We start from the raw sequence: 22,051 nt of genomic DNA on the forward strand, positions 1-22,051 counted from the left end.
GATTCTTTCTCCAGACTTTACCATCATACTTTTGGAGAGAGGTCATGGGTAGAGAAATTAATGTGGGGTCGCTTTGCCCCTCTAAAGATTGTCTCTCTAGGATTGATCTTTCCATGAACAACTCCTCTGCTTCATGCCCTGATTTCACTGAGCCCATGGTTTCCTTTTGAGCTCTCTCATCAAGAGCAAGCTCAGTTTGTCTTTCCCTCACCTGGAATGGATTAAGGAAGGGACCTCCGTATCTAAGAAGGCTTTTGTTACTAATAGTTTGAGGCTGTTGCGGAAGGCTACTGACTCTGGTTTTCTTTAGTAGAAGAAAGGAATGCCTCAATGTTTGTTCTAATTGTTATGCCACTATTAGAGATAGTCTGATACTGCTAATGCTAGTTTTGTTACATAAACTACTTCTATAATGGTAAGAAAACTAATAAATAGATAAATTTGCACACTACACCTTACTTTTTAATAAAATTGTGATTTACACTCTATACTTTAATGAATATGTGTAGAAAATATCCTATTATTAATTTATAAGTTAATTATAATTAAAAAGATTATAAAAATACCTAGCCAAGTTATACTTACTCAATCTATTCAATCCAATCGAGATAAATTCAATTCAACTAACCCAATTCAAGTAAACTCAACATATACCAAGGGCATTTTAGTCAATTAGAAATAAAAATGTTAGGTCATAATATCATATATATATATATATATCTGCCAATCATAGGGGCTCAATTATAAATAATAAAAGTATAAGGTGTAATCTATAATTTTGTGGACACCCTACCCATCGTAGAACAAGTGGTTTGCACGGCGTTCGCCGAAGTTGGCCAGCTATATTAGCTCACTTAGTAGGAAGAGGGTTATATACGTTAATAGGTATAACGAGGGCTAATCATGTCTGACTAGTATTCGGACTTAATAGAAAAGGAAAATAAGAATTTGTTAAAATAAAATAAAAAAGTCTTCATCCAACCGCGGTTTAGAATAGATTGAGATTATTGTCGATGGCCTAATGCGTGCGTCAGTACGATACTTGTGACCTTTTCCTCTTTCCTCTCCCCCCCACCCTCCTCCTCCATTCTCTTACCTCAAAGTCGAAACCCTAGGAAAGTAGGAGGAAATCCCCTCCAATTATATAAACCCTAGGTCTGGATCTCCCGTCTGCCCTTTTTGATTCCTCGGATTCGTCCCATTTCTTTAATTGATCTCATTTTCGTGTTCTCCATTGATCTGTCGAAGCTCGAAGGGACCCGTCGATTGGATTCTACCTCTCCTCGACGTCTCGTGAGATTGGAGGGAGGAAATTTGTTCTTTTATGCTTTTCCTTCTTTCCTTAATCTATTTTTCGGTTTAGGATTTGGAATTACTAAGGTATCCTATTTATTATCACGGAGATGGAACCTCGTGTGGGGAACAAGTTCCGGATGGGCCGCAAAATCGGGAGTGGCTCCTTTGGAGAGATCTATCTAGGTTTGTTCTGATGCTGGGAAAAGTTTTATTGTGGAAGGTGGAGGTTTTAGTTCCTTTTTATATTTTTGCTGCTATTTCGCAGGTACTAATGTCCAGACAAATGAAGAGGTTGCGATTAAGCTTGTAAGTATCAAAATTGTAGGAGTCACCGTTTTCTGTATAATTGTATGTGTGCGATTTAAAATTGATGGCGTTGGTTGCTTTGGATAATTTGAGATTCCTGGTCATGCATTTTATTTTACATGAGTTACACCTAAATTTTTGCTATTACTTATTCATAGTCAAGTTATTTCAGATCGTGTTTTTAATCTTATATCGCAGTTAACATATCTCTTATTTGTGTGTAAAACAATCAATGTTTTAGAAAACGGTCAAGGCATGTGTCTGGTAGGTCCTTGAGGCAGGTTGAATGTAGGTTCTTGTGTAGGCCGTTAAACGGCTGCCCAGGCTGTAAGTTGGGTGCTAGGCGCCAGGTGATTAGGCAGTTTTTGAACTTGTTAACAATTTTATATTAAGTATAAAGTATTATGCCAACTTGGTCCCTAGATCTACCTATCATTCAAGTTGTAAGGGATTCCTATTTCCTATTAAATGGGTGTTTTTGCCGTACATAGTTTTTATTATTCTCATCCTCTCTCCTCTCCCTTATATTATTATAAGGATTAGTAAATAGTAACGACAACTGTTATAGGGAAGAGCAATAGCTAGAAGGCTGTCGCTATTACCCTTGCAATGGCAACGATGACCATTGCCTTTATGCATGGAAGAACACCAAATTTTCTTGTGAATGCATATGAATATCTTAATGTTTCACAGCTGTTTTGTCATATCACTGCCTTAGTTTTAGGCACCTGCCTATGTTGTCCGTGTTTCTCTGAATTTCCTTGGATAATTTCTAGATGGATTAGTCTATTTTGTCCTTGCTATAGCTGAGTTACTGCAAAAGTTTGTTGTTTTCTTTCATTTTTCTTTATCTTATTTTGCTGTCTATGTTGAAGGGGATGTTCTTGTATATGATAGTTTCAAAGTTTTGGTCTTGCCAATGACGAGTCTGAAACTTACCCTAAAATTTTGTAAGCCTACCTGTTTCAGGCCAATTTAGGTCAGTTTCAACCTGGTAGGTGCCGGTATCTATCAAACGCGTAACCCCAAGTCGGATATCAAGCGGTAGGAGTGAAGTTTGGGGAGTTTTAGACATGAATTCACATAAGAGCAAGACCACAAGGATGCAGATAGACAGTACCACACCGTAGGGATGCATCTCTGCTTACCAAAAATTTAGAATGTGGTCTTATTTCCTTGGTCCGCTGAGTCATTTAGGATATATCTGTTTTTGCTTGTAATTAAATTTTGTACATGGATATCTCTTTGTTTTTTAAAATTTTTTTTAGAATATCATCATTTTCTTCTATCATAAACCATGATCTTGTTCTCAACTTTTCATTAAAATGCTTAGTGTCTGGACACCTCTTTTAATCTACATGATGGATGGGTATTACTTGGAACCAAAGCTGTTCTCATGATTTTAATTAGTCATGGTTTGTTTTTAAAAGAAAAAGGAAAACAAAAAGCTTACTTTCTGTATTTCAGGAAAGTGTGAAGACAAAACATCCTCAATTGCTATATGAATCAAAGCTGTATAGGATCCTACAAGGAGGAAGTAATCAATTGCCCTGTTCCTTTTTGTGATATCACATGAGAAAAATACTATTAGTACATGCATTTATTAATCTGTTTTGTTTTTTTTTAAATTTGCAGCTGGAATTCCAAACATTAGATTTTTTGGTGTTGAAGGTGATTACAATGTCCTGGTGATGGATTTATTGGGGCCAAGTCTTGAAGACCTCTTTAACTTTTGTAGCAGAAAGCTCTCTTTGAAAACTGTTCTGATGCTTGCTGATCAGATGGTATACAGACTGTACCTGATGTGGCTTACCATTAGAACCATATATTTTCCAAAATTTGCATATATTTTGTGATTCTAACTATATGATCAATCTTTTGAATCATCTCTCACCCACAACTTTTGAAAATTTGTCCACAACCAACATCTTATCTTTTGGCTTCTCTTCCACTCCTCCTTTTGGTCTTGAAATGGAAGGTTCTCCCTATATGCCATCTCACTCTGTTGTCAGTTGTAATTATATCATGCTAACTTTTTTTTCTTACCCAGAAGAACTGTCTTTTCTGATGCATTTGGTCCCTATATTCATCTTTCCATAGCCAGGCTTCCACATTAGCATATTTTCTATTCACATTTTTTTGTCAATCATTTTGGCTACTTCTAAGTTCTAATATGTTTTGTCTCTTCCTTAGATTAATCGGGTGGAATTTGTTCATTCCAAGTCTTTTTTGCATAGAGACATTAAGCCAGATAATTTTCTTATGGGTCTTGGAAGGCGAGCTAATCAGGTAACTTAATAATATATTATTAATCTCACCCTTTATTCAGCACTCATCGTGATAATTTATTTCATATGTTTTTTCCTTGTTCATATATTTTTTGTAGGTCTACATTATTGATTTTGGCCTTGCCAAGAAGTATAGAGATACTTCAACGCACCAGCACATTCCTTATAGGTATATATCTTCATTTGCATTGTTTGAAGTATTTTCTTAAACATGTCATCTTGCATGCATCCATTTCTAAAAGAATAATACAGTTATATTGAGTCTTATTGGAATGTCTTGCATGTTGCAATTACTTGTAGGCTTAAGGTAGAATAAATCAATAAACCTTAAAGCATGAAACAAGGGTTTACTTATCAAGAAGCATAATCTGTGCGTGCCAATCATCTCACCCCATTAGGTAAATGGCATGCAAATGGATCACAGTATATGACCCTTTTGTGTCCTTCTGTGCCGACCAAAACATTAAGTTTTAGGTGGCCACAGATTGGTATTGGGTGGCGCAATTGCATGCTGCCCTGAAAGAGTTTTAGGTGGTGTAGTTTCTAGTTTCAGACATATGTCCAATCGATTGGAATGTCCAAAGATTGTTGTGTTGTCTTCTTGTAAAAATATGGATTTATTTCTCTTGGCACTTATAATTTTCTTGTGTTATTTACTTTTCTGGTGAGACTAAATAGATTTTTTTTTTTTTACTGTCTGCCTTTAGTATCCTGCCCCTATCAATGCCTTTGTATTTGATGCAACTTTTTCCAATGGAAGTTGGAACTCCTTTTAATAGTTTTCATTGACAATGCAGAGAGAACAAAAATTTGACTGGAACGGCAAGATATGCCAGTGTAAACACCCATCTTGGCATTGGTGAGTGTGTCTTTATTATAACTTCTGAAACATCTTATTGATCTAAAATGTTTCATTTTTGAATTTTTTAGTTTTGTTTGCTTCTTTGGACATTCTAATTCTTTATCATATCCTTTTCTTAATTCGCATCCTTATTCAGATTTTGACTTTATTTTATATGAGTTCTAAGAACAAAGCAGGAGGGACGATTTGGAATCTCTTGGATATGTGCTCATGTACTTCTTAAGAGGAAGGTTTGATATCTCATTTGACTTCCTCCCATCCATGATTTACTTTACTCTGGCTAAGATGTTTCTGTCTTTCAGCCTTCCATGGCAGGGCCTAAAAGCTGGAACCAAAAAACAGAAGTACGAAAAAATTAGTGAAAGAAAAATTGCTACATCAATTGAGGTAATCTGTTAGTTACTGAGGGGCTGGAGGCTGCTTTCTATCCAGTTTTCATATAGTTTTTGCATAATTCTCAGGCTTTATGTCGGGGATTCCCAACTGAATTTGCATCATACTTCCATTACTGCCGTTCACTACGGTTTGATGATAAGCCAGATTATCAGTACCTTAAGAGATTGTTCCGAGATCTCTTTATCCGTGAAGGTTGGTATCCTATATTTCTTTTCTTTCTGCTTGAAGAGATCAAGAAATTTTTTTTTTTCACTTGCTAATTTTATGTAATTGACATTGGTGGAGAACATGCAGAAAAGTAGGATGCTGAGGATAATGCTTTCCTTTATTTCTCTGTTTTTCAGGATTTCAGTTTGATTATGTGTTTGACTGGACCATTTTGAAGTATCAGCAGTCACAGACAGCTAGTGCCACTCCACGTTCTCTTGTAAGTTACATGCACAATTTTACTTACTATCCTGATTTTGTTTAATTGAGTAAGTGGCTGATTTGCCCTCAACCTTTTAGACTGGAGCAGGTCCAAGCTCTAGGTTGGAACCTCCTATGGCAAATGATAGACAGTCAGGTATACATCTAAATTTTGTCATTGTTCCTGATATTTTCTTTTATATATATATATATCTCTTTTGAAGTTGATTCAGTAACTGTTCCTCATCTCATATAAAAACTGGTCTAATATCCTAATGTGTTGGCCTTTTAAGTCTTGGTGAAATCTTGGCATCCACTTTTCTTAGGAGTGATTTGAGCATTGACTAACTCGTTGTAGGTGGTGAAGAGGGAAGGGTGAGTGGTCGGTTAGCACTGGACCCTTCCCGTCGGCGAGTCCCTCCTCCAGCTGTAAATGCTGGCAGCTTGTCAAAGCATAAGAGCCCCATGGGGAATGACTCATCTGTTGCTAAAGATGCCATGGTAAGCTTTTAATTTCATTTGATTCACTTGTGTTTTCATAGCTATCCATTTTTGTGACCATAAAAGATGTTTAGGGAAACTTTTAGTGGCCATATTTATGCGAGTGAGTAGTGTTACCATTTGTGTAAGCATTCTGGAACTGGAAGCTTTGCTTTAGGATGAGTTATAATTTGCTGATAAATTATGGCGGCAAACATGTACAGTACATGGCTGTACTATCACACTTCATATGTCCGTGAATTTTCTCATTTAAACTCTTTTTTTCTGTCAAAAGAGTAGAATGGTGGTGGTGGGTGGGCTGAAGTAGGAGGTGGTGGTGATAGTGGTGTTGGGCCGAGGAGGTAAAGGAGAAGAGAATGGTGATAGGAGAGGGGGAAGGAGAGATGGAGGGAGAGTGAGAGAAAAGTGAGGAAAGAGTTCAGAGTGGATTTCTTTTTTCCTTAGGAAGGGGTGTTCCCTGTGGACATATTTCCTTTGAAAAATATCATCCAAACACCCACATAGAAAATTTTCCTATCCCTTTAAATTTTCTTTGGCTTCCTTGATTCCCAAAGTGGAATTTGGGCTATCCAACCAGGTCTAAATTTGAATCAGAGGAAATATTATTCTGATTACTGTTTGAATTCTGTAAGGGAAGTGGGCTAGACTACCCTGACATGTATCAGTTGAGCATTATGTGCATCTCAATGTCCCATCTTCTGAACTTCCTCTAGTTTCCCAACATTTATTCTCTTATTTAAAATTGCAACAAGACATATTTGAATGATGCCCTTTTCTTTAATTGATCTTTTGCATCCTTTCACCTCTTTATTTTCTGTATTTTTACCAAAATTCTACCCGATCTTCTGCTTTTTGTATTTCTTTTATCACTTCCTTTTGAATTATGGAATTATCTACTCTTTATCACAAAGTTGGTTGAATTCATTTTGGAGAATCTTATGCGGAAGTTATGCATCATGTTTGCTGATGTGTAATAACTAATAAGAGGTTCATAATCTGGAATTCATTCATTGGCTTACTTTACCAATGGAGTTTTAGCTGTCTGCTTTGATTTTTGTTTGGTTGGGCACTTTGCAGCCTTTCTATTAAGCTACCATTACTTTTGAAAGCAAGAGAGTGTATAAAGGTGTATTTACTTTTAGCCATGTTTAGGAGGATGGAATGATAATATGTATCTTAAGCCCAATTTTTTGTGGTACTTCATTGAGCAAGGAGGCTCCAAACAAGAAGTTAGTGAATTCAGATACCCTCCATTGGTTTTCTGAGTAAATGGGTCTGCATACCTGTGTTAGATGAGAGCCATAATTAGTGGTGCAAACCATGCCAATCACAAGTTCATGCATTTTTACAAACTGCATCGGTTGGGATATTCTGTGGCGCGAACCATACCCCTCCTCTCTTTACAGTATTTTAAATTAATAAAGTATTAGGTGGGCCTCTCTATTTACCTATTTTTTCTGCCTCCATTCTTTATATTTGTAATTAATTAAATGCAGTAGCCTGTACGTTAATGTGATTAATGTACATGGATCCTAAAAAGAATATCTTTGCATATTCTGATCATTTTTGTTGCATTAAGACTTCATTTGTAGATACATGATGCAACCAATTGTATCAGATTGTAAGTTGGCCTGCAAAATCTAGTATAGTGTGTGCACGTTAGTTCCTGACTGTGAAAGCTTATATCATGTAGTTATCCAGTTCAGCTTTTTTGGGATGGTCAAGCGGATCCTCAAGGCAAGCTGCTGCTGCTTCTAGCAGCCGTGACATGGTGAGCTCTGAGATAAATACATCGCGAATTCGTTCGACAGATGCAAGCCCTGGGACTCTCCGCACAGTTTCCGGTCCTCAGAGAAGCTCACTACTTGGTTCTGCTGAGCCCAGGCCATCATCTTCTGAGAGGCACTCATCAAACATGAAGAACTATGAATCAACGATTAGAGGCATCGAATCTCTTAATTTCGACAATAATGAGAGGATTCAGTATTAGTATCTTAAAAAGGAGAAGCGCATGCACACTATGTAAACATTATAGACTGGAGGATGGATATATTTGCCGTGTTGATTGGAGGCCTGTGAGTTCAGACAGATAAATTGCTTATCTGAGGAAGTTCTCCTGGGGATGGTAAATAAGGCTGCCTTGAAGAGCTGTGACTTTTTTAACCGAGCCATGGCCAAAATGGCCATTTGTAGTTTGTACATTCATGTGAACTTGTTATGCAGCTATCTTCAAGCATCAGCCATAGCTATTCTATTATTCTTTTGGAACCACTTTTACATGAAAAGTTATATTTAAAATGCAACTGTCTGAATTGAATATGATTTGTATTTAATTATGTGATAGGATTTTAAGCAGTTATAGGATTTTGGTTGTCTTTTGCACAGCTCACTTGTATCTATCCACATAGTGAATCTTATTTGGGGCTCATACTTGCAAGTGCTTATTAACTCATGTTTCTATGAGCCAGCTTTCTCATTAAAAGTTTAATTTTGCGCTTCTCAGCTGTGTGTTTGTTTTTTTGGGTCTTTTTCCTTGTGGAGAATTTTGTGCCACAAAGATTTCTGTGTTGAAGCTTTAATGTTTCGAGGTCATTGTATTGTTTGGAGCAATATTGATATTGTAGTGGATCTCAAGAGATGGAAAATGTCCTGCGGTTTCAGACGATTCTTTTTCCTACTGCATTTGTGTTATCCTCAGTATTATCAAAACGTGTCAACAATTCTTCCTATTATCAACATATATGGAATTTTGCATGATATTTTTCCTCTCTATCAGAAGTTAACCATGAAGCGGAAATTTCTAGGATGCTGTATGCAATAAGGTTGCCAAAGTATTCCTCTGGTCCAACGGCTGGATGAATTTTGGAGGTCCTTCTATTTTATTTTGTACGAAATATAGAAGTTTTAAATTTGGAAACCTGATTGTTACGTACTCTATGATTCATTGCTATCATCCTCTTAGATCCTTGGTCACGGTTAAGTGACCAATAATGCAACTTTATATAAAGTGAACTAATTTCCAAAGAGTAGTAGGTTAGAATTTCCAAAGACTTTAAGACTTTCAAGTTCATACTGAAACTATTTGAGCTGACTAGTTCTTATCTTTCTCGAGGCAGGATGGAGTGCTCTGATGTCACTAGTAATACTTTATGTCACCATACCAGAAATATCCTATTTTAAAATTCCATTCTCTGTACGGTCTACGTGTTTCAGTTCAGATATCAGAAGGAACTTGAAGAAATGCAGAAAAGGTTAGATTGATTCTATGTATGTCTATACATACAGAAAAAGAGTGGTCTACACTTCATGGACCATCATTGTCCTTCACGTATTGGAAGCAAAGAATATACAAACAAAGGACGTATCAGCTTTATCGGACAAAATAAATCAACAGAAGGAAACGAGAAAACAAATCGTAGCTAGGTCCGGTGCAGTAAAGTTCCTCCCTTTTCTTTCCCAGCCCAGTTATAATCTCTGACTTTGGTTCCACAGGCAAAACAAAAAAATTTAATCTGTCTTTCTGCTGTTGCTTCTTAATCACAGTGTTGTAAGTCAATTGGCATGCAAGAGATATGTCCTTCCTCTACTCACCTCCTCTTGGTGTTAGGAAGTGTAAGGGAGACAGTCGGGGTAGGAATGCCCATGTACTGGAGCCTGGGTGACAGCCTAACTGTGGGGCTCGGGCGCGGTGATGGGATCGGGATCTTGTTCCCTTTGGGTGAAGGAACAACCCTGGGTGAGAGGTTAACTTGTTCAAGAGCTCTGCACTGGAGATCGGCTGGATAGTCGCGGACGCACCCAATTCGAGCCCCAATGCCAGTAGTCCATTTGCACGATAGACGCCTGCTCAAATCTAGCGTTGGTGCGCTACCAATGCTGTCATCAATGGTATTTTCTTGCCTGGCTATTTTCTTGGGAGATCTTTCAGCTTCTGTGGCCTCAACTGCAGTTTCATACTTCGCCACTTCAGCCACCTTCTTTTCTTCCACTACTGGTGGTGCATTATCATTCTTCTTGAACGACGGATTCTCGTCGTCATCGATGGAACATCTCTGGAAAATAGTGCAATGTTGGTTAGAATTGGTAGGCTTCAAAGACCAAGTATTTACAATTCAAATGTCTAAGGGAATAAATGTAAACTAATTTACCTTGACATTGCTGAGGTCTACATTGTTCTCCTCAAGAAAGCTAATAAACTCCTTGAAATTCTCTTCTGTTGGAAGGTAATGTCCACTGTATGGCCATATAGCCTGAATTAAAGAGCAATTGATGGCAATTAGAGTTAAAGAAAAAAGAAGAAGAAATATTCTCTCTATTGAAGCAGAAGATAGTGAATTGACAGAAATATCTCCTAAGCGATTCAAGTTAACCATTTGTAGTTAGTACCTTGAGAACTCCATCATTAGCGACCAATCTTCCAGCAGAGATTATGGCTCCTCCAGCCAGGAAACTCGAGTGCTGAAATTTGCCTTTTATTTTCTGCCCATAAGAGAAGCACAAGTAAGAACAGATGCACGAGTCCATGACTTAAATCATCAGAATATTATTGAACATCTGGATACAGGAATATTGAAGTTAGTTTTCACATTAAGCATTTAATGTAAGGTGGATATCAGATTATACTATGTGATAGTAGTTCCTTTGGTACAATGAATACCTGCCCAATATATAGTGCCCTTGATGTGCTGAGAACAAATATCCATTTATATTCTTCGGTAGTGTTCACAAGCTTTTCACTTTCTTTGTAAAGGAGTCTCCCATTTTCCACAATGACTTCAAAGGCCTCCCTCTCTTTCTGCAGTGAAGGAAAATATAATCCGCATGAGATCAGTTCATAGAAAAAAGGTTCATGTAGAGTATGTGACTAACTAATGTAATAACTCAATGAAGTGGAGAATATGAGTAAAGTGCCTACTGGTCCGAGATATTTGATGAATTGACGCTGAAGCTTGCTTCTTGGGCACTTCTCAAGGTTTATTTCTCTACCATCTCCAACATCCAACCTTCATATTAGCAAAGAAGAAGATGAGTAAGGCAAGCTTTAATGCCAAAGTTATCAAATATAGAAGGCAAGAATATGATTTGGGTTTGTATATAGTACCAGTAGAAGAATGGTTCAGTGCTCTCACTTGCAAACCAGACATCATAATAGAAATGCAAATTGTGTCCGTAACGGTGGCGTGGGTCAATCTGTGCAGAATAAACAACAAGATGATTATCATTAGATAATTCTCTCGGATAAAACCAAAGCCCCCTTTCTATGCTTCTGATCTAAGCACAAACATTCTAAAAATACGCCTGTAGTCGCACGCATAAATAAAAATCCGATGAGAAGAGTACTTACAGCTTCAAGCCAGTGTTGTAGTGCTAGTTTTTGAGCCTTTTCATCCTTGGACAAACCTTTACCGACCTGAGAATGAAGGGAACAAACATCAGTTACTTGAATCAGCCACAAATATTGTAGCTTGAATTTTATGATGTTAAGTGTACAACATACCTTGGCTACCCTTTTTAGTGCCCTTGCCCAACGAGAAGCCGCTGTCTGTGGTTTCTCAACATTGAAGAATGAAACGGAACTTTGCTTCAGAATTGCAAAGTCCAGTGCCTTCCACCTGAAGAGCGATTGAGCGATATAGCATTAATACAAATATAACAACAACTAAATCAAGGTGACAAAGTTTGAGACAAACCAGAGTTCTTCGACAACGACTGCACAATCGGCCAAGTTTCTTCGGGTCCGGTAACTCTTATAGACTTTCTGTAGCCTTGTGGCTGCTGCATCAAGCTCACTCAAAGGCCTAGGTGAAGCAAATTCAGGTGGGCATTGTGCAGGTTTCACATCAGGCATTGCCTCATTTATCGTGCTCTCCAAGGATGGTAGCTCTTGCCTGGGTACAATGGCAAGCTCAAGCTTAGCTTGCTTTGCTTTCCAACTCTTGGAACCAATTGACTTATCAATTACCACATCGGATCTATCGCACACCATCTTCCTTTCCCGATCACACCTCCTGGGGCTAAATGAATCAGTTTTTCTGACTCTAGGTGATCTTAATGCAATCCTGACATCTCTCTCACCAGAGCTAATGGATCTCCTTATGAGGCCATCAGCCTCTGTGACACCAATCATCTTTTCTCTCATCAGTTTAACCCAAGTCCACGAAAGCAAGGAAAGGGATAACCCGTAGAAGCGAAAAAAAGACTATCCTGCACACAAAATCACAACATTGCATAACCTTTTAATCTTTCTTCCTTTAATCACTAACAATAACAAATCAAGGAACGAAGTAGAAGTAGTGAAGTACCTAATGGAGCTCAACACCTTCGATAAACAAACAACTCGTAGCACCACACATCCAACTACTCCTCCCTGGTCTTTATAGACCCAAATCCAGAGGTGGGGACGATTGGAGAGGACAAGTCCTCGCATCGTACCCTTTGAATACGATATGGACGGGGGAGGGGAGGCGACCAAATAGAGCTCTAAACCGTGTTCTTCCTCGACATCAAAAAGGTGGGAGCTTTAAGCAGGCAACGACAGGGATCGAGAACCCCCACACGAGGGTTTGAATCGTTGAAGGCTTCCAAGCGTTTATCGGGATTTCCATTGGGAGCTGTATACAAGTCAAAACTCCATTTTTTGGGTCAACGATGCAGCGTTTGGTGGGTAACGAGGATTGCACGCAATTTTTCCATATATATGAAGCGAGTAGTCCGAGGACCCCACGAAATCTAAAGAAGAAACATTGCATTCAAAAAACATTTTTTTGTCATTTTTCCCTTTCTAATCTTATATTCATATTCTATTTCTCCTCATCTAATTGGCACAAGAAGGCTGTCACTATTTGCACACTGCCCACAAATTAGGGGACACTTTCTTGAGGCTCAAATCTATCTATCTATATATTTCACATCTTATGTTTTGAAGAACTTAGGATTAATACCCTATATTTCTAACGTTTTGACCTTCTTTTCTTTAAGATACTTCTCATATTTTTCTAAGAAAGAGAGGTTTTTTTTTTAATCCCCCTCCTTTTTGTTTATATATTTTGATTAGCTATAATTAAGATAGTGTTTAAAATTAATGAAGTCCATTAACAAATATATATATATTAATTAACATACGGAAAGGAAATTAATTTGTGGGTCATATGAAGTGATAAAATTAATGATGCGTTATTATCCTACTACATCATCCTATGATTTATTTAATCTGCTACAACCTCAACCTGTGCATTTAGTGAATTGACTTAATGACCTCGGTGGGCCCCCACACTACAAACGTATCATATGGAGATTATATGTGTACACGTGTAAAGACCAAACATAAGCTCGCTGACGTGGATAGTATGAATAGTCACATCGGTTCCAAAACCGAGTGTTCCCGGTTTTGGGCACTCGGTTTGACTGTTGAACCGCCCGTTTAGCTTAACGAACTTTCATGGGCTTTAACCGTCCAAACTCCGGATCCCGTCCATGAAACAGAGCAAGAGACAGAGAAGAACAGACGCAACATCTGACGTAATATATGGGCAGCTTTTTGTCGTCTCTACTCCAAAAAATTCCTCAGACTACACTTATTTTTATACCTAGTTCTCCAAATTATTCAAAAGTAATATAAAGTCATGGGGCTCAAACCACCGAGTCTTCTTTCCTGAGATAAGTCTTATTTTTAATTGTGAAATAGATGAATAGTTAGTTGACTTTCTTAATTGCGTGAGATAAAGTGGTAGAATAAAGAATAATCTCTTTTTATCCAAAAAAATCAGGTTATTTGCATCAAAAACTCGTTTGGTTTCGATTTAATAAGACATGATTATTTTTTGTTTCTCTTACACTTAAAGTTCCTTTCTTACTCATCTATACTCATCTTCTTTTTCTTCTTCATTATTCTTCTTTTTTATCTTCTTCATCTTCTACGTCATATAGACACGATCATCGCTAAATAAAAAATTAAGTAGATTTTAAGTGCAAATAATCCTAAACATATAACTAAATGCTTCATAAATAATTGAGATTAAAAAATTATGATATATGCAACCAAACTTGTAATTATCATAATCAAACAATTTATTCTTATTCAATATAATTATTAAATCTTATCATTCTTTTAAATTTAAATACTAAAAAGAAAAGAAAATATTCCTTTCCATGTATAGTTTTTGAATAAATACTAAACCACGTCAAAAGGAAGGCCAAATGAGTTTATATTATATGTCTATTTTCTGATAGGTTCCAGCTGGATCGAAGGAAAATTGCAAATCCGCCGAAGGAGGGAGATACAAAGTTGGAGACATCATCTGCGAACAATATTCACATATATCCTATATAGAGTTAGAGAGAATTAATGAAAGTTTATGTTACTCATGGGGCGAGTTCAAATTTAAGGTCAACAGATAAGGAAAGAAGACTAACAGTGTGCAAGATAAGACTCAACAATCCTTCTCATCTTTGAATCTTTCTAAATAAAATAATCCAGTCTCCATGAGTTACCAAGAGCCAGAAAGATCAACTATTTCTCATTCACAGACAACAAATCAACATCAGCAACAAACACTTTCCATACAGTAAAACGGACAGGAACTTAGAAAACAACATTTTCCACTTTCGAGACCTCAGTAGCGAATGGAAGGGGAACAGGACAACAGCCAGTAGATGCTCTCATTGATTTCTACATTTCTTAGTCTCTCTTACCAGTCATGGTCATGGAGGAGCAGACTCGGTCAAGAAATCTTCCAAGAGATTCCCAGAATCCTCCTCCTTTCATTGAGTGTGGTTCATGATCAGGTCCTTTTGGATGAATGGCCTCTACAATAGCCTCAATCTCTTCTTTGGCTCGTTCAAACACGTTTGGAGCTTTAACTCTGTCGATTGGTGTGTTCTCGTCTATGTCATTGCTTGCGCCATGGGTCTCCTTCTTATGGGTCTTCTCCTTGAGCATGGTAGCTTCATTCTCTCCCTTTGCCTTCTCAGGTGGGTTAGGCGATTTTACTTCTTTTTCTGCAAAGAAATTACAAGGCAAAGGATGGTTTAAACTGAATGATTCAAAGGCTTGATACAGAGTATAACAAGCAAGAAAGATTTTAAAATCCACACTACCAACTGGAAAACGGACTAAGAAAATTATGCCGTCTTATTTTCAAATGAACCTACATTGCACAATATCTGATATAAAATTTTAAAAGGAAAGCGCATTGCCAAGCAGGTTTCTCTATATGTTGCAACAAAATCAAAGTAGCAGCTGATCAATAATTTGCACTGACAATTTAGCCTTATTCTCATATTTCACTAGTAAATCCAATCTTCTTATGCCCTACTGACTTATCAGTCATTATACTTCAGAATGAAGTAGATATTATCTTATCAGTTATTATACTTCAGGATGAAATTGATATTAATTTTATCTTATCATTCATTATACTTCAGGATGAAGTTGATATTAATTTCTATCTTATCAGTCATTATACTTCAGAATGAAGTTGATATTATCTTATCAGTCCAATCTCCGAAAAGGTGCTATTGCAATTAGTAGAGGAATTACAGGAAAATTGGGGGAAAAGGAATGAGAGCTTTGATACAATTTAAAATCTGCAATGAAACATGGAATGGCCAATAGACAGTTAGATTTATTCGAGATTATCCTCAACTCATTAAAGTCAATAAGATTACCATCTTTCTTTTCATGTATGTCATGAATTTGGTCTTTCTTGGATTGGATCGTATCCACAAGAGCCTCGATCTCTTCCTTGGCTCGTTCAAGCAAGTTAGGGGCTTTAACTTTGTTGATAGGTGTCTTCTCGTCAATTTCACCACTCATACCATGAGTCTCCCTATTGTGAGTTTTCTCTTCCTGCATGATTGCTCCAAGTTTTTATTTCAACCTTGCAGTGCCTTCACTTTTATTTTCTGTCAATCAATTGACAAACTTGTCTTGTTACATGAGAAGAATTGTATAGTACAACAGGCAGAATATATACTTCATGTGATTCTTAAGATAAAATTCTAGACGAAATTGATTTCCTTATGACCATGAACGGAATAGTGCCTCCAATGCTAAGTATTTACTCAAAATCATAATATTTATCACCTGTTGTAAATTATCTACTCATAAAAGGAGAAACAAAACGAGTAGAAAAGTAGTAGCAACAATCTTTTTCAGCTCAACAGAAGTAAGGATCAAACTTGAACTATCCAAAAGGTCATTATCTTAAACGACAATCCATTAGCATTGGATACCAATCAAAAACCCCAGAGGCCTCAATAATCTAAAGCCTACCCCGACAGCTTGTTGAAATTTTAGAGCAAACTTACAAAGTAACTGGTGTGCCAACTCAACTCATTGCAGTTGCCGACTTATAAGTATCAAAGAAGACAAAAGAACCAAAAAATGGGTTTTTTTATAACAAAATTTGACCTTCTACCATATAAATGGTACCTAAAATAATGATTTTTATCCCAAATGCGTACGAGATTGAATCAACCGTTCAAAACCCACAAACAAAACTATCAAATGATCATCTTTTGGTCGAAGTTGCAACACAAATAGTCAAATTAGGGAAGAAGGCGGAACAGGGGCAAGATTAAGAGGAGAAGAGAAACGAATAGGTATCGGGATAGATTCCGGGATAGCGATAAGAGATGATTACCTGCTTCCAGTTCTTCGAAATCGATAGTTCGACGGAATAACTAGTACGAGGAGGAGTGGTTATTATGGAGCCGGATTGAAGTCGTTGCAATCGCGACAAGTGACGAAGAGGACAGCGACGCAACGCGTAGATTGGCGATGCGATAACTGCGATCCTCGCAGTAGTTTTTATTCCCAAACTACTTCCCCAGCTATCTGTGGACGGACTCCATCGGCAACAACGAAATTACATTTATCGTTGGGGTTTGTTCAACCCTATGTACGAACTTACGATTTACACCCCACCTTGTTAGCATTTTAGGGATAGGTCCTTTAACTTGATTAGGGACCTCGCCTCGTTCATTAAGCAAACACTGGCCAAATTATATAAGCCCGTAGTAGCTTATTCTCATTGTTTTAATAACAGTTTACCATTACACTTGGGGTTTATAAGCTCAGAAAATAAAAATTAACCTTACCTTACAAAATAAATAAAACATCCATAAATAAATAAATAAATAAATAAATAATTTTAAACTTTAATTATTTAGTTTTAAATTTTTTCATCGAATATTATCAAAGTCAAAGAGTATTTTAGTATATTAATTTTATATATTATTTATTTTCCTCCAAAATCAACATATTTTTTTATTTTTTTATATCATATTAAAAATAAATATTATACTTTTAACTTAGTTCACACTCAAACATTATTTTTTAGCTCACCTAAATTATAACTAAGAAATATGACTAACTAGCTAAGTTCAGATTTAATTTTTCAAAAAATTTAAAAAATTCTTTCGTAGTTTTTAAGAGGGAGTATAGATATAAAAAGTTAGAAAATTTAGTAGTCACTAATCCTTTTTTAGCCATTATTAAGAGGGAGTATAGGGTTCCAAGTATAAATACTGAAAATATAGGGTGCGGATCATAAACTCGCACTGCTACATTTCCAATGGGGAGTCGAATCGAATCACCGATTGGTGTTTAGGAGTTCTTGCCTTCCGGGCTTGGATTACTACGATTACAATTTCTAATAGTAGTGAAATAACTATCGATGGGTTTAGAAGAGCAGAAGCTCTTGATAAACTTGCACGTAAACTCCTTAATTATCTTTTCTACGTAAGCCATAGTCATTGCCAACCTTGCTCTTCCTTCTTCAACGAGTCATATTCCTCTCTTTTGCCCATTACTTCTTCTCTCAGTGGATTGAGAGCTGATCAACTAGGTGAAAGGATGAGAATCCACGACACTCCCTAGGCCCAGGTGTCAAGATGAAGGAGTACAAAGTTGCACACTTATATTATGAGCATCATGAAGCTTATGGTTGTAAAGCATGAGTGGAGTCGTATTACGCAATGATATCTAGGATTTTGATCCACTATAAAAGAGATGCTGGGAAGAAAGAGCACTACGAGCAGTAGTTAATTGTGTGATTCTTTTGCTAATGTGGATCTGGAGTTTGGTTCCACTGGGGAAGGCAATGAGCTCTTCGTGGATGACATATCTTAATGCCAGACATTAATTCTGAGCTCTGAAAGTGTTGTAGATATGGGCTTATTATTGGTTTCGAACTTTCATGACATTAAACTGTAGACCTTTTACTCTTTCATAGTCTAAATTAGACTAGATTTGAACTCTTAGAAAACTAAGTTCTAATATTATGTTAGATAATTAGCGTGCGTGCGCATGCCGTAAGAATTACTGCTGATGATTTTATTGAAGCAAATCCGATCATCAACCCTAGATAGAACTACACGGAAATCCCCGTAAGAGAAACCTTGCAGTTCATGCGTCACACTCGAGAGGGTTGGGCTGTTGCAGGAAATTTGCTAAAAGGATACGTTTAGGCACACTTGGGAGCACAACAGATCCGTTAAAACCTTCGGTTTTCTCGTAGTTGCATGGCTACGTAGGAGATGTCAAAGGTGAGGTTTGATTTTGTCTTCATTCAAATGCCAATGTACAAGTAATGGCAAGAAGATCCTGAACTCCAGAAAAGTTATAAAATCACAGTATATATTTATATAACAAGGACAAGGTATCCATTGGAGTAAAAGATAAGTGACAGAGGAAAATGAGAAGCCACGCAATCTGTTGAGCAGACGCCATGAAGATAAGGGATGATCCTGAGTTAGTCTCCAAACTTTTTAAAGAAATAATTAAGTAAAACCATTAAATTCAGAGGTTCTTTCGCCTGAGTATGTATATATAAATCCGTTTGCTTAAACATAGGGTGTTATATGCCAATTAAAGAGAAATGAAAGAGAACAACAACAGCAACTAGATAGCTCCCTTGCAGCTTAAGAAACGAAAGAGAACAACAACAGCAAACAAGGATTCTTTAGGGGAAGTCACAACAACAAAAGGGACAATGAGATTGGGCATGCAGTTAATGTCTCACATCATGGTGAATTTGTGATGTCCCTATCCCTCCTGCAACGAACCAAGCCCAGTGAGTTTGCTTACCATTAGAGGGCATGGCATGGGCCCAGCCCATTAATGAAGACATTGTCACCATATATAAGTCCCACGCCTCTCGGTACGTACGTAGAGATCTCCCTCACGTACTTCTGTTGTCGTCTCTTCCTTCTGCATGCATGGGCCATGCATGCACTAAAATCTAATCTCGTCACATGATGAAAAGGAGATAAAAAAAGAAAGTAAAAAAGAGGCAAAAATTATAGTTTACTCCTGTATTGTTTGGCAAAACTACTCCAAACATTATCAAATGAGACTATATTTCTGTGAGGGTAATTAAGTCTGTTAAATCCCTATTAGTGTTTGACTAATAATTAACTAAAGACTTAAGTGCTCAAGTTTAAGTTGAAATTTAAGTTTACTCGAAGAAAACAAACAAAATCTTCATGGCTCCTCTTTCTACCAAGTAACAAGTCAAGTAAATCTCTCTCGCTCTCTCTAGTCGCATGCGAGTAGGTGACATACCAACTATGGATTGATTGTTATTAAATATCTCAACTTATATGCATTACTTTTTATTGTGGGTGGTTTGATATTACAGGTGGGTGAGCAGTGAAAGTAGTAGATGAATCTGAAGCAGTATTTTTACAATCCTGGAAATAGCTAGCAGCCATTGTTGAAATACATAGATAGAGATGAAACAGGAGAACCCACTATCACCTCCAGAACAAAAAATAGCATGCTAGTGGTGTTGCCTACTCTATGGAACTTCTAAAAGAGATCAACATAGTTCTTAATTTCTTATGTCACTGCATGCAGTACATAGTACTCCCTTGAAAGGAACATTAAATTACCAAAAAGTCCCTACAAGCCACCATATTAAATCGACCATCAGGGTACCCAACTCTAGAGCTCAACTGCACTCTCTCCACTGGTGGGGCTTCAAGAGATAAGGTGATCAGGGGGCCTAGCTAGGAGTCATCTCATCTCTCTCTCTTTCTCTCTCTTTCTCTCAGTCACACTCTTCATCTTCCCCTTTCCTTTTGCTTTATGATACTTTTTAATGCTTGCTTTTGACAAATTGCTCCCTTTCCGAGTTGTAGTTGGCTTGTTTGGTAGGGAGAGAGAGAGAGAGAGAGAGAGAGAGAGAGAGAGAGAGAGAGAGAGAGAGAGAGAAGAGAGTTTTTCCTGGAAGCAAAGTAGAGGATCGAAGAGGGTGTAGGAGGAATCTAACGACCAAATGGGCCATCACTCGTGCTGCAACAAGCAAAAGGTTAGGAGGGGCCTCTGGTCTCCTGAGGAAGATGAGAAGCTCATAAAGTACATTTCCACCTATGGCCATGGTTGCTGGAGCTCAGTTCCTAGACTTGCAGGTGCATGCAATCAATAACCACACATTCGAATCCTAATCTATAGCTAAATTAATATTGCTTAACCTACCCCCTTCCATTTTTTGTTGTTGTCTGTTTCATATATGTATATATATTATATATACATGGAGTAGGACTACAAAGATGTGGCAAAAGTTGCAGGCTGAGATGGATCAACTACCTCAGACCAGACTTGAAAAGGGGGAGTTTCTCACACCAGGAGGAAACCCTCATCATAGAACTCCACAGACTACTAGGAAACAGGTAGTATATATCTTCTTATCACCAGAGAGATGATTTTGATCAATTCCACAATATCTAAACCTACCTATGTAAGAGGGCATGATTCATTCCATACAGATGGGCGCAGATAGCCAAGCACCTCCCAGGAAGGACAGACAATGAGGTGAAGAACTTCTGGAACTCCACCATCAAGAAGAAGCTACTTTCTCATGCTCATGTGAGTGGTACTCTCAACCCCATCCATTCTCCAGATGACGAGCTACTAGCAATCAGAGCATACTCAAATCAGTTGTTATCTGCATCAGATCACAGTCACTACATTCTGGATAGCTTAGCCTTGACCAAAAGCTACGATGGCCAATGCATGCCTAGCTACATGACAATGGATAGGGCTAGTGCAACCTCTATAACATCTCATATTTATGGCTCTATATGGCCTAATTTGATTCCTCAGCAGCCCCATCATGTCCACCGTGATCACCAATACGTTGACGAGTACTACAACGGGTACAAGTTATGCGGCGGCGGTAGCATCCGTTCCGATCCAAAGTTCTTGAATGTTTTCGATCAATCGTTGGAAGCCCAAAAGTGCACCGTTCCGTCGTTCTTGGCGTCGAACGAGATGGAAGCGAATTCTGATCAGATCACAAGTTTCCGAGCTCTCCCCTACGCATGCGGACCGCATCAGGAGTCTACAAATGCAGGCAACTTCATGGATGTAATCCTGGGATCATCTTCATCGACCGAGTTGTCGTGCGATAGCATTGCGGTGAACCCAATCGTTCAATCAAGTTGGATTCCTTAAAGGAGGGTTGTCATGGATCCTTTTAACTTGTTGATCGCAGCTTTCAAACTAATATGGAGGATGTTAGTTATAGATCACTTATTCGCAACATACAATATTATCTATATATTAAGGTGATGAGTTTAGGCTGGGAAGAAGAATGCCACATGGTAATTTACCTACCGTTTCTATTAAGATTGCTTCAGGAGGCCATGAACTCAAGCAGTGTGTACCCCTTCAAAAGGGAACTTTTCCTTTAGCATATTATGAGATAGCTAGGTTCTCTATATGTGGCAAGCTTGTTATCAAAATAAACGGGTTATATATATATATATATATATTATATATATATATATATATATATATATTAGTGGTACCTCTCTCTCTCTCTCTCTCTCTCTCTCTCTCTCTCTCTCTCTCTCATATGAATACAATGGAAGGGCCAAAAAATAATTAAAGCAGTAGCTAGAAATTTAGGATGACGAAGATGGGCTTCATTTGGAAATGACTAAAAGTACTGGTGCAAAGAATTAAATGGCATCATGCGCGAGCTCT

The 22,051-nt window shown here is 37.6% G+C and overlaps 4 protein-coding genes across 7 annotated transcripts; 2 read left to right on the plus strand and 2 right to left on the minus strand.

The window, feature by feature from the left end:
* Positions 1-1,021: 1,021 nt before the first annotated feature.
* Positions 1,022-8,360, plus strand: LOC140777667 (casein kinase 1-like protein 2). Of its 2 annotated transcripts, XM_073121935.1 has the most exons (15): positions 1,022-1,155; positions 1,249-1,479; positions 1,562-1,602; positions 3,070-3,139; positions 3,238-3,386; positions 3,796-3,891; positions 3,989-4,059; positions 4,688-4,749; positions 4,919-4,982; positions 5,055-5,139; positions 5,214-5,340; positions 5,493-5,575; positions 5,656-5,713; positions 5,915-6,057; positions 7,751-8,360. In XM_073121935.1, the coding sequence occupies exons 2-15, from the start codon at positions 1,404-1,406 to the stop codon at positions 8,045-8,047; spliced, it is 1,422 nt and encodes a 473-aa protein (XP_072978036.1). In that variant the 5' UTR covers positions 1,022-1,155; positions 1,249-1,403; the 3' UTR covers positions 8,048-8,360. The 2 variants fall into 2 exon arrangements, with proteins under 2 accessions (XP_072978036.1, XP_072978037.1); XM_073121936.1 differs by having other exon boundaries at positions 1,028-1,479; positions 7,759-7,950.
* A 935-nt stretch (positions 8,361-9,295) lies between these two features.
* LOC140778750 (IQ domain-containing protein IQM1-like) lies at positions 9,296-12,598 on the minus strand. Of its 2 annotated transcripts, none has more exons than XM_073123604.1 (10): positions 12,360-12,598; positions 11,748-12,256; positions 11,555-11,669; positions 11,402-11,467; positions 11,159-11,247; positions 10,973-11,060; positions 10,715-10,852; positions 10,444-10,536; positions 10,206-10,307; positions 9,296-10,109 (listed from the first exon to the last, which is right to left on the minus strand). In XM_073123604.1, the coding sequence occupies exons 2-10, from the start codon at positions 12,194-12,196 to the stop codon at positions 9,645-9,647; spliced, it is 1,605 nt and encodes a 534-aa protein (XP_072979705.1). In that variant the 5' UTR covers positions 12,197-12,256; positions 12,360-12,598; the 3' UTR covers positions 9,296-9,644. The 2 variants fall into 2 exon arrangements, with proteins under 2 accessions (XP_072979705.1, XP_072979704.1); XM_073123603.1 differs by having other exon boundaries at positions 11,748-12,261.
* Positions 12,599-14,460: 1,862 nt separating this feature from the next.
* Positions 14,461-16,911, minus strand: LOC140778823 (uncharacterized). Its single transcript, XM_073123695.1, has 3 exons — positions 16,701-16,911; positions 15,724-15,960; positions 14,461-15,054 (listed from the first exon to the last, which is right to left on the minus strand). Exons 2-3 carry the CDS (start codon positions 15,908-15,910, stop codon positions 14,735-14,737), a joined length of 507 nt encoding a protein of 168 aa, XP_072979796.1. The 5' UTR covers positions 15,911-15,960; positions 16,701-16,911; the 3' UTR covers positions 14,461-14,734.
* A 3,142-nt stretch (positions 16,912-20,053) lies between these two features.
* Positions 20,054-21,806, plus strand: LOC140779136 (transcription factor MYB16-like). 2 transcript variants are annotated; one of them, XM_073124117.1, is made up of 3 exons: positions 20,054-20,472; positions 20,604-20,733; positions 20,830-21,806. In XM_073124117.1, exons 1-3 carry the CDS (start codon positions 20,340-20,342, stop codon positions 21,515-21,517), a joined length of 951 nt encoding a protein of 316 aa, XP_072980218.1. In that variant the 5' UTR covers positions 20,054-20,339; the 3' UTR covers positions 21,518-21,806. The 2 variants fall into 2 exon arrangements, with proteins under 2 accessions (XP_072980218.1, XP_072980219.1); XM_073124118.1 differs by having other exon boundaries at positions 20,332-20,733; positions 20,840-21,806.
* Positions 21,807-22,051: the final 245 nt, after the last annotated feature.

The sequence above is a fragment of the Typha angustifolia genome, chromosome 15 (assembly GCF_048772165.1).
Source record: "Typha angustifolia cultivar Huaian chromosome 15, ASM4877216v1, whole genome shotgun sequence".
Classification (NCBI taxonomy): Eukaryota; Viridiplantae; Streptophyta; class Magnoliopsida; order Poales; family Typhaceae; genus Typha; species Typha angustifolia.